The sequence below is a fragment of the Hyalella azteca genome, unplaced genomic scaffold (assembly GCF_000764305.2).
Source record: "Hyalella azteca isolate HAZT.00-mixed unplaced genomic scaffold, Hazt_2.0.2 contig16689, whole genome shotgun sequence".
In the NCBI taxonomy this organism is placed as follows: Eukaryota; Metazoa; Arthropoda; class Malacostraca; order Amphipoda; family Hyalellidae; genus Hyalella; species Hyalella azteca.
The window spans coordinates 106,154-118,282 of NW_025946499.1; the positions used below are offsets into that span (position 1 = coordinate 106,154).

The 12,129-nt window shown below is 37.3% G+C and overlaps 1 protein-coding gene across 1 annotated transcript; it reads left to right on the top strand.

Moving 5' to 3' along the window:
- The first annotated feature begins 907 nt into the window (after positions 1-907).
- LOC125179332 lies at positions 908-10,402 on the top strand. Its single transcript, XM_047885005.1, has 6 exons — positions 908-1,441; positions 6,228-6,295; positions 6,392-6,567; positions 8,140-8,273; positions 9,452-9,683; positions 10,298-10,402. The coding sequence occupies exons 1-6, from the start codon at positions 908-910 to the stop codon at positions 10,372-10,374; spliced, it is 1,221 nt and encodes a 406-aa protein (XP_047740961.1). The 3' UTR covers positions 10,375-10,402.
- The last annotated feature ends 1,727 nt before the right edge of the window (positions 10,403-12,129 follow it).

Genomic DNA, 12,129 nt, shown 5'->3' on the forward strand with positions numbered 1-12,129 from the left:
TGACTTCACTCAGTCAAAAACTTCATTTCAGAAAAATCATTTTGTGGCCCAGTATGATTATCCTTCTGGAGTTTTATGATCATTTATAGGTCCAGTGGACCATTTGAGGACTTTCCTACCTTAAAAACCATTTATGAAAACATTTTCAAGACATTTTTTGTAAATGTTTTCAGTCCGTGTTACTCTCAGCTCCTTTCATCGACTGCTACATTATCTACCTTAAACTTATCTACATTAATTTTACCATAAATAACCTAAATTACCATTATCTCCGCTCATTTGACAAACATATCCAATATTAAATCAAATCATCAACTCTTTGCTCACCTTATCACCTCTAAGTTCATGCTATCACATCAAGATCACCTTCTCAAAGCTAAGTTCACCTCGTCTCCCCTAAGTTCACCTTATCTCCCCTAAGTTCACCTTATCTCCACTAAATTCTCCTTATCTCCCCCTAAGTTCACCTTTTCTCCCCTAAGTTCACCTTATCTCCCCCTAAGTTCACCATATCTCTTCTAAGGTCACCTTATCTCCCCTAAGTTCACCTTATCTCCCCCTAAGTTCACCATATCTCCCCTAAGTTCACCATATCTCCCCTAAGTTCAACTTATCTCCCCCTACGTTCACCATATCTCCCCAAAGTTCACCTTATCTCCTCTAAGGTCAACTTATCTCCACTAAGCTCACCTTATCTCCCCTAAGTCCACCTTATCTCCCCTAAGTTCACCTTATCTCCCCTAAGCTCACCTTATCTCCCCTAAGTTCACCTTTCCCCTAAGCTCACCTTATCTCCCCTAAGTTCACCTTATCTCCCCTAAGTTCACCTTATCTCCCCTAAGTTCACCTTATCTCCCCTAAGTTCACCTTATCTCCCCTANTGAGAACTCTTATAGAACCTCGCCCCATGCAGGTGAGAACTCTTATAGAACCTCGCCCCATGCAGGTGAGAACTCTTATAGAACCTCGCCCCATGCAGGTGAGAACTCTTATAGAACCTCGCCCCATGCAGGTGAGAACTCTTATAGAACCTCGCCCCATGCAGGTGAGAACTCTTATAGAACCTCGCCCCATGCAGGTGAGAACTCTTATAGAACCTCGCCCCATGCAGGTGAGAACTCTTATAGAACCTCGCCCCATGCAGGTGAGAACTCTTATAGAACCTCGCCCCATGCAGGTGAGAACTCTTATAGAACCTCGCCCCATGCAGGTGAGAACTCTTATAGAACCTCGCCCCATGCAGGTGAGAACTCTTATAGAACCTCGCCCCATGCAGGTGAGAACTCTTATAGAACCTCGCCCCATGCAGGTGAGAACTCTTATAGAACCTCGCCCCATGCAGGTGAGAACTCTTATAGAACCTCGCCCCATGCAGGTGAGAACTCTTATAGAACCTCGCCCCATGCAGGTAAGAACTCTTATAGAACCTCGCCCCATGCAGGTGAGAACTCTTATAGAACCTCGCCTCCATGCAGGTGAGAACTCTTATAGAACCTCGCCTTGTGCAGGTAGGGAATCTCCTAGAACCCCGCCTACAGGAGGTCAAGAACTTTGCAGAACCCCGTCTTTTGCAAGTTAGAAGTCTTGCAGAACCTGGTCTTGTGCAGGTCTAAAGTCTTGCAGAACTTGGTCTTCTACAGGTCTAAAGTCTTGCAGAACCTGGTCTTTTGCCGCTCAAAAGTCTTGCAGAACCAAAAACTATTCTTGCAGAACCCAAAAGACTTCTTTCAACGAAGTCATGCAGAAGCCCATCGTTAGGTCAGAACTTTCTAGGACATTGACCCAAGAATTTCAGAACATCGAGTCACTTGCAGGTCACAACATCTCATACGCAAGCCAAGAACCTCATGACATCATGGACATGTTGCTTCACCGTTTACAATATTTTTGGAAAGACAAATATTAGATTTTACCGCAAGAAATAACAACACTCTTCTAATAAACGATATTTCTTAGGCTTGCTTGACTTGCCTTGATTGGCCAATAAGAACTTCGTAGTGCAGTTCATTTTTAATGCAGTTCACGGAGGCCATGGGGAATGCTTTAATTGGAAGGAAAAAATACAAGATAATGGTGAATCAAGAGTTCAATTTTCAGTAAATTTTTTATACAAAATAAATACATTATTCCCATCGTTTTTATCGCCTCACATATTCATTGGAATACTAAGGCACATTGCCATTAGTGGATTTAATGTAAGCATACCGTGGTTTGCATTTCAGAAGCCATGACTTTGTGAAAATTAACTTTAACAATTTTCGTAAATCAAGTAACTAAAACATATTTTTAGTGAACGCCACATCAGTTAAAGTTAGTTGATGATAGGCCGTTACATTCTGAATAATGATTAAGTTCGCATATTTTCTATTTTGACTAAAACATTTACATGCAAGTAAAAGAACATGAAGTGGCGTTACAAGCAGACCGTGATTTTTTCTACCCAATTATTTTTTTCGATTTAAAATATTAGCCTTCTTTGAACGTTAAGAGTTATGTAGATTTTTGTACACATATTGTGATAAATTTGGAAATTTCTACTTTGATTGCATCAACTAAATGTACCGAAATATTCAACACTGATACGGCCAAAATAACATTCATGTTGATCAAAATTGCATGAATTGTTAACATTTGAAATCTCATCTTGTTTGCTATCCGAAAATTCAAAACTGGAACAGACAAAAAAATATAACTCAGTACTCACTGCAGTGAGTGACAGAGAGCGCATTTTCTCGTCGACGAAAATGTGAAGTCACGGACGGACAGACAGACAGACGGACAGACAGACGGACAAACGGACTGACGGACATGGCGAGCACAATAGCACCTTTTTTTCATAATTGAGAAAATGAGCTAAAAATACTCCCAACACATTTATAAGCTCAGTAACATTATCAGATTTTCCCAATAAGCTTCACAAGCAAGCTACTGGTAAGAGCGCGGGTCAGAACAGAAGTTTTAATTGAGTCCTGAACAGTTAAGAGATCTTAGAGAGCCCGATGCTCAATTGTTTGCACTGCGCATGCCAGTCACGAGCGCGTAACTCCTGAACTCTGAGCTGAGTAACTCACTTCAATTAAGCTGGCCGCTACAAACAGCGCTATTGCTGCTATTAAAGTTCACTATTCATTGTTTGGTTAAGGTGTATTCATTATTATTATATTCCGATGCAACAGTGCTATTGCTAATTAAAGTTCACTATTTATTGTTTGGTTGAGGAGAATTCATTATTATTATATTTCTAAACAAACAGCGCTATTGCTGCTATTAAAGTTCACTATTAAAGTTCATACTAAGTTTGATTGAGGAGTATTCATTATTATTATATTCTGATACAAGCAGCGCTATTGCTGCTATTAAAGTTCACTATTCATTATTTGGTTGAGGAGCATTCATTATTCAATATTATTAATTTGAGAAGTTAGTGAAGCTACGATGGATTCTTATTAATCCACTGTTTTACAAATCAGTAGTTGCAGCATACAGATTAATGTGAATTAATTATACTTTCATTTACTCTAAAAGAAAGTGATATTGGAAGGCAATCTTATTAATCCAAGGTTTTACAAATAAGCAGTATAATAAAGATTAGTAATCTGATAGTGCATAATAAAAATTAGTTCACTATTCACTATTATTCAATTCACTTTAGAATAGATTGAGCTTTTTATCAATTGTTAATAACACGCTTTCCACTAATAAGCAATTGAATAATACAGATGCATTATTTGTATTCGTTATTCATTATTATTCTGTTCATTACACATTAAAGTGAGGTTTCAAAGCATTTATTTAAATTAACCCTTTCGAAAATTACGAGTTACATAATATTGACTCTCTATTTGTTTTTATATATTAAAGCCACTTAATTAATTCGAAATTCTATTTTATTGACAAAGATTTCCTCAACGAACCGAAACAATTGAAAAAATTTAATGATTAAATAAGATATAATATATAATAATAGAAGAGGCAAGAACTCAAATTGGCGCGATGTCGTTCATTACTCCTCCAGCGAGTTCCGATTCCACGTAAAATATTACTTATTAATATTCAAAGTTTGTGTCACTAGAATAATAACTAACTACCATCAGTATTTCAGAATTATTCCTCCCAAGCTTCCCAGCAGCAAAGCTGTATATTTTTCTTCCACCCATTGCGAAGGCACTAAAAGTCACTGTGAGATGGGCGTGCCGATTTCACCTCCGCCGAAAAGAACCCTTTTCGAAGAACTGCAAAATGACCGAGCTGGAAAAATGGCGTCTTCATCTGCCTTCCAGCTCTATTACAAGTTCTCAAGTCTGTTCTTTTCCTCAGCTCATGAAACATTGAGGCAAAAGTAACCATTTGCGCTGCACTTTAGTCAGCAGAGCGCTACTTTGGACTCGTGGAGTTCTACAGGGTTGCCGAAGAAACCCTGAAATCGTTTTCTTTTCGGCCATCGTTTTCTCTTCTTCAGGCCTAGCTCCTGCATGTCATTGACGAATGGCGTTAGTCGTCACGAGACATGCATTTGCATACGCAGCCGACCCATAGAGCTTTAGGGCTCTTTCTCCGCCCTGTTTTACAAATTGGAGAATTTTTACGGTGAGATCACTTCTATCCCCAACTTTAAATGCTCAGTTAAAAGCGTGGAGACCTTCCAGAAGTGAGAGACTTTGCAACAAAGTTGAATAATTGAATTGAAATGATATTTTTCGGACGGATGTGAGCCCATGGCATGTCAGGGGATAAAAAATTAAAGAGTAAAAATCATTTAACATCGACACTGGAAACTTTGCCCCTGGTTTGATTTGAGTCCATTTATTTTTCATGAATAAATTTGCTTTAGTCAACAACCGTCGTTATTTGCCTATTTTTGACTTGATAGCGAGATATTTTAGAATAGTTCAAGTTACTCTGTTACTTTTAACGATAATTTGTTTTAGATGGCTGGCAAGGAATACGATTGACTCTTGCGAAATTGAGATTAAGCTTTAAAAAATTATAGCCAAATAAATATTTCTCAAAAAAAGTGGCGTCAAACTTTTACACTATATTGTTCCAACATTTTCATGCACATTTATCCCTTATCATTCCATTTTTCCGTCTCTCAATTTTTTCTTTCTTGCTTGAATATTTTTATTTCCATCACTTTCCCCATTGGCGCTGCAAATTATGTTTTTTTTTTTGTGTTGTTTGCAATTGTTTTTTAGTAACAATATCACACTGTAGGACCAATCATTGTAGAAATAATATTACAGTTGTATCGTTTAACAGTTTAACAGTTTACAGTTGTATCGTTTAATGTGTTTAACATTGAAAATAAAGAACTCAACAATAGAAACAAAAAATCTACTGTTGGAAATAAAAGGAAAACAATAACAAAACTCTCCACAGAAAAAAATAAGCTAGTGTAATTGTTTAAAAGTTGAATTTTACATTCAAGAATACAAGTCCATGCAGTTACATGGCCACCAGATTGCAGCAATAGGCGTTTTGTTGTCTTAACATCTCCGAGCTGTCATAAAATAATCGAAAACGGGCCGTTATAGATCCTTGGCTGTCCTTCAGACTTTTATTTCCGATGGAACGCGTGTGCAATGTCAGGGCCTCATTGTTGAGCTGGTTCTTTAATGCCTAAAATTATTTAACCTGATTTTTGTAGCTCGTAGTTTCTTCTTGAATACCGCGTTCAACTGAATTTTATGAGAATTGTTTGAAATACTTGTATACTTTTCATTGAGTTTTTTGTTAATAAATTCTCAAGATTGGTGTTAAAGTAAATAGCAGCTTATATCAATTTTAACCGCATATTTCCTCAATTTTGTTAATTCTAAAAATTATTTGATTGAAAGTTGCAGAAAAGTTTAAGTTTTGTGTATTGCAGAGTCGCTGTAGCTTCAAACCAGGGTCAGGGTCATTAAATATCCAGTGAATATACAAAATATCTTCCGAATTTCTGACCATATAAATTTTCTGCCTCCTATTATTCTGATTTCATGACTTCAGTAGATTATTTTTCATTTTTTCCAACAATACGAACCGAATGGATCATGACACATCGTTTTAATAGGTAATGAACGAAAGAAATCAATTATTTCTTTTTCTATAACTGCCGAAAAGCGTTTTTCTTTCCTTTCAGAAATATACCCTGTGACAATACATCATAATGGAACTGTTCTATACCCTAAGAAGTGTGCATTTTGTGATTCCTGAATCTATATTGTTCCGATAATATTCAACAGGTCTTCTTCGACGATTTTTTTAAGGATTTCCTGATCCCTGAGTCGGTGTTCACGGTGGACAAGAGTCGGTCCGGTAGAGGGCGCGTGGTGGTGATGTTCTAGATTGTTCCGATGATGTTCTGCAGGTGTTCCCGATCCCTGAGTCGGTGTTCACGGTGAACAAGAGTCGGTCCGGCAAGAGAGTCGGTGTTCACGGTGGACAAGAGTCGGTCCGGCAAAGGACGCGTGGTGGTCAAGGCTGTGCAGCTTGGCGCCGGCGACGCGCCGCTCAGATGCGAGATTTCCGGCGAAGCTCCGTACTTCCAGACGGACGAACAGTGGGCCAAGATGGAGGTCGCCGGTGAGCATTTTAGTAATTTATAGAATTTCTTTTTGGCCGAGAAGTGAAGATAATTCAGGTATAATATAACTCTTGGCTAATTTTGTGTCATTTCAGATGATGCACAATATTTTTGAATGCAGTAATGTGGCCTTATGGAGAATAATTAAGTGTTTTGGGAAGAATGTTTGCTTTCACGGGAGGATTGGGGATAGATTTTATTGTGGGGCAACCATGACGACAGTGAGTGTTTGAATTGTGAGAATTAATTTCAGACGAAAGACTGAACAAAATAACTAAAATAGTTTCCTGACATGATTATATCACTTTTCCTGACATGATTATATGGGCTGTATTGCATAACATAAAATGATTCTCCGTAAAATCAATGTAATCAATTTAAATTTTCAATTCCATCAAATCAACCAATCATAAAAAGTGTTCAATATCTTCTAAATATTAAAAAAATCATCCTTAGCAATTATCAATTATACTCCAGTGATCACCCCCATAAAAAATATAGTACACTGCATAAAATATATTCATAGTATCAATCGTTTCATTACAGAAAATAAAATTTAAATTATTTAATAATATTCTTAGCATTTATCGTAATTTCCTGTAGCGAACATTTGCACCTGAGTCCGTTTTTACACAGCCTCCATCAGGCCTGCTGCCGCGCTATCAATTTCTTGCTCAGCGACGACAGCTCGACTGGATTTTTTTTGCTGGTATTTTTGGTGCTCCTTCCGGCGATGTTTTTGGCAGACGCGAGGCTTTTTGCGGGACGACTTACGACATCTTGCAATCTTTGATTGCTCCTGATACTAAAAAAATTCGCTTTAAGTAATAGTGAAATGTTTTGTTGCTCTGGATAGCAGAAACAGTGACTTACGGTATTTTACAATCTTTGATCGTTCTCAAAACATCGACTTATTTAAATATTAAATTTCTTTTGATGTTAGGAAAAAATTAACTTACGGCATTTGGAAACCTTTGATTTCTTCTGATGCTCAGTAAAGATCAACTTTGGTATACCAACAATACATTGTATATTATAATGCTCATGATACTCAAAAAAATATACATACGTAATATTTGATTGTACCTCGTCCTTATTGAAGATAACACTTTGCAACCTCCGATCGCAGTTGAATCAAGAAGAAAAGCAACACGGATCTTCACTTATTTTAAGTTAATTTTCCTGAATTCGTTCGCTCATCAGTATAGCAAGTCAATTATTAGTGTACCTCTACTAATGGACAATTATTTTACTGGTGCATATGACAGTTCATTAACACTCATATCGTTTGTGAAATTTACATATCATGCGTAAATATTTTGAACTTCACTTTCGTTTAGTTTGCATCTGGAAACTATGTATCATATACTCGTTATTGAAAAATATGATTCAACATAACTTAGAATTTTATCGCTAATGGAATGCCGAGTACTCTCACATTCTCATTCTACGAAGATAATTATTTATTTTGAGTTTCACTTGCTTGTTAACTCTTGATTAACTTTTGATTTAAACCAGGTTATGGTTAAATTATTTATTAATTCAAAGATATTCACCCTCCCTTCCCTCAGTTGTGCCCTCAGACCCCCCTACCCTCACTGGCGTCGCTGGCTTGTATCCCCTCAACTCCCCCGCCCTCATCACCTGCTCGTCGCCCCCCGCTCTGCCCAAACCTGAGCTTGAGTTCCGCGTCAACAATGAGAAGGTATTATTATATATTATCATTATTATTTTTCTTTAGAATATTTGATGATTATTAACAAAACCCGGGAAACTCTGGCATACGATCCATTTCTGGGCGTCCGATTCAAGTCTAAATGTTGGGAGAAAATACGAGACAAACCGTCAAGTATTTATTAAAATAACTGGCGCGAATACATTGAGGCTTGAACCTATAGTGCTAGGTTCTCGTCTTGTATGGTACACCCGTCCGTCAGCAAACAGGTTCTGGGCAGTGGCAGAACCTGTTTGCGCACAACAGATTCAAATTTCAAGGTTAAATACATACACGTAAACTAAGGTTTCTAATGCTAAGGAAATAAGAAAACCGTGACCGGTTAGGCCGACTTCTGCAACACAAATGAAGCTGGAGACGCGACTGACAGAAGTCGGCTACGCCGCTGCATGTGGTCACGTCTAATAAACAGGGATCATTTTAGACAATTATTATAGGTATTTTTATTATTTGTATCGATTTAGACAATTATTATGGGTACTGAAAATTTTTCATAATATTCAATTGAGGTAAAAATTGAGGTCAAAATGTAGTAGTTATTTTCCTTTCGCGAATTTCTCGATATTTTCACTGTGCATTTGTGTATTTTACTTTTGGTTCCGATCGATATAGCAGTTATAGCGTTTATAAATTGTAAATTTATGCAGCATAATTTCTTCTAATATTGTCCGCTATTTCAAGCAAATTGCTCACAGAATCAAAGTCGTTTGTTTATGGGAAAATTAAAATATCGGTTATATACCGGACTGCACCAGTTGCAATCCTGCACAGTTAAAATCCTGGTTATATACCTGCACTGAAGTCATTGATAATCTACGTTTAGGAAGCATTCCGGTAAACCTTTCTTGCCTTTACAGACCTTTTATCAATCAGTGCAATAAAAACCTGAACTTCTAAGCGCAGCTATATTAAATGGTAAAATTTCCAAGACAAACAGGTAACGCAAAACAAGGCTTATATCCTGTCAAAATTTTGAATACATCGTTATTTTCTTCGAATAATACTCTAAAGCTTATTTCCTAAAGGGCAGACTAACAGAAGTACCTCCTCTTTCAAAAACAAAACTCTTATTATCTTAACCATGAAATATAATTTCATTTTTGTAAATTCCATAAACATTATATAAATCATCAATTAATTTCACACAGGTTGACCCATCTCTCCTCCACGAGCCGCTCGTGCAGCTAAACAACGTGACGAAGCTGTACTCGGTGTCACAAACTCTACGGTTGCGTACAACTCTTTCCGTTGCACGCAAAGGCTACGTCACTGTTCGATGCTCGGCTTCAGTTCGTGATCTCTATTGGAAAAACTCCGAAGTTAAACTCAACGTTGATGTTCCCGAACAATTCAGACAGAAACCCGAGTTCCACTTATTCGGTGAGATTGAGCGGAAGTTGAAAAGTTTGACTGCTTTAATTTAACGAGTAGAAGGTCTGCGTGATTTGACTGATATATTGTACGTCAATTGTTCTGAAACCTCAGTTTCAATATTGCGGAATATGCAAATGTTTCTTGTTGCTTAGCTGGCATTTTTAGCGCAATATCTCATTTATGGAAAAAATGCACTATTGTGCTCGCCATGTCCGTCTGTCTGTCTGCCTGTCTGTCTGTCTGTCTGTCTGTCTGTCTGTCTGTCTGTCTATCTGTCTGTCTGTCTGTCTGTCTGTCTGTCCGTCTGTCCGTCCGTCTGTCCGTCCGTCTGTCCGTGACCTCAAGTTTTCGTCGACGAGAAAATGCGCTCTCTGTCACTCACTGCAGTGAGTACTGAGTTATATTTTTTTCATTTAGTTTCGTTATACAACGCATACAGTCAATTGTAGATAGTAAGATTAGAACAGGCTGACGTAATTAAAAGAAGATTAAATTAAGCCTTTGCTCGCTGCTATTTCACTGGCCAATTTATTGAGTAAGGACGACGTAGCTCACAATAATAAAATAAAATTTTGATTTGAATGTGTTCCTAATTATCTGACTCGTGTTCTCGTCCCCAGGTGGCACCGCAATGTCAACATCGTCTCCAGTTTTATTAATTTTTCTGGTGACTTCATCGTTCCTTCAACATTTCTAGCTCCACTGCACCAGTTACAATCCATGGTTTTGACTCAAATGACAGGACGACAGACGTCGGATGACAGGACGACAGACGTCGGATATGATATGATGCAAGCAAAATATGATGTAGTCAAATCCGAGGCCCGAATATAACTAGTTAGTTAAAATTGAATATGGATAGTTATAAAATAGTTGAAAGTGCGTGAACAGGTTGCTAAGTTGCCAAAAATGGATAGAGACCATATGAATAGAAGAATAGGCACATGATCAAATTGAGTAGTGCTGCTTCTATTAGACATATATTATTATGCATATTTACGCACCCAGATTCAAACTTCAAGGTTAAATAAAGTCAAATACATTCACTTATACTAAGTCTTCTAAAGATAAGGAAGCTAATAAAATAAAATAAAAATTAAGCGGAACCAAGACCGGTTAGGCCGACATGAGCAACACAAGTGAAGAAGAAGTCGGCTACGCTGCTGTATGTGGTCACGGCATATGAACAGGGCTCGTTTTAAACAATCATCATTATTATTATTATACAATGATCGTTTTAATTAGACAGTGATTATGGGTACTAAAAATTTCCCATAATATTCAATTGAGGTAAAAATTGAGGTCAAAATGAAGTAGTTATTTACTTATGCATTTTTCTAGAAAATTTCTCTGTGCATTTGTGCATTACTTTTGGTTCAAATTGAGCAGTTGTAGCGTTTATAACTTTCATATTTATGCAGAATAATTTCTTCTTATATTTTCCGCTATTTCAATCAATGTGCTCACTGAATCAAAGTCATTTGTTTATGTCAAAATTAAAATATCGGTTATATACCGGACTGCATCAGTTGCAATCCAAATATCTGCTTAAGTCATTGACAATATACGTTTAGGAGGCATTCCGGTAAACCTTTCTTGCCTTTACAAACCTCTTATCAATCAGTGCAATAAAAACTTGAACTTCTAAGCGCAGCTACATTAAATAGCAAAATTTCCAAGACAAACAGGTAACGCGAAACAAGGTTTATATCCTGTCAAAATTTATTTTCTATTAACATCGTTATTTTCTTGCAGTAATACTCTAAATCTTAGTTCCTAAAAGGCAGACCAACGGAAGTACCTGCTCTTTCAAAAGTAAAACCATAAAATTAATTAAACCATCTTGACCATAAAATTTAATAATATTTTTGAAAATTCCAGAAATATTATATAAATCATCAATTAATTTCACACAGGTTGACCCATCTCTCCTCCACGAGCCGCTCGTGCAGCTAAACAACGTGACGAAGCTGTACTCGGTGTCACAAACTCTACGGTTGCGCACAACTCTTTCCGTTGCGCGCAAAGGCTACGTCACAGTTCGATGTTCGGCTTCAGTTCGTGATCTCTATTGGAAAAACTCCGAAGTTAAACTCAACGTTGATGTTCCCGAACAATTCAGACAGAAACCCGAGTTCCGCTTATTCGGTGAGATTGAGCGGAAGTTGAAAAGTTTGACTGTTTTAATTTAACGAGTAGAAGGTCTGCGTGATTTGACTGATATATTGTACGTCAATTGTTCTGACACCGCAGTTTCAATATTGCGGAATATGCAAATATTATTTGTGGCTTTGCTGGCTTTTTTATCATTTAGTTTCGTCATACAACGTATACAGTCAATTTAAATTGTAAGATTAGAACAGGCTGACGTAATTAAAAGAAGATTAAATTAAGCCTTTGCTCGCTGCCATTTCACTGGCCAATTTATTGAGTAAGGACGACGTAGTTCACA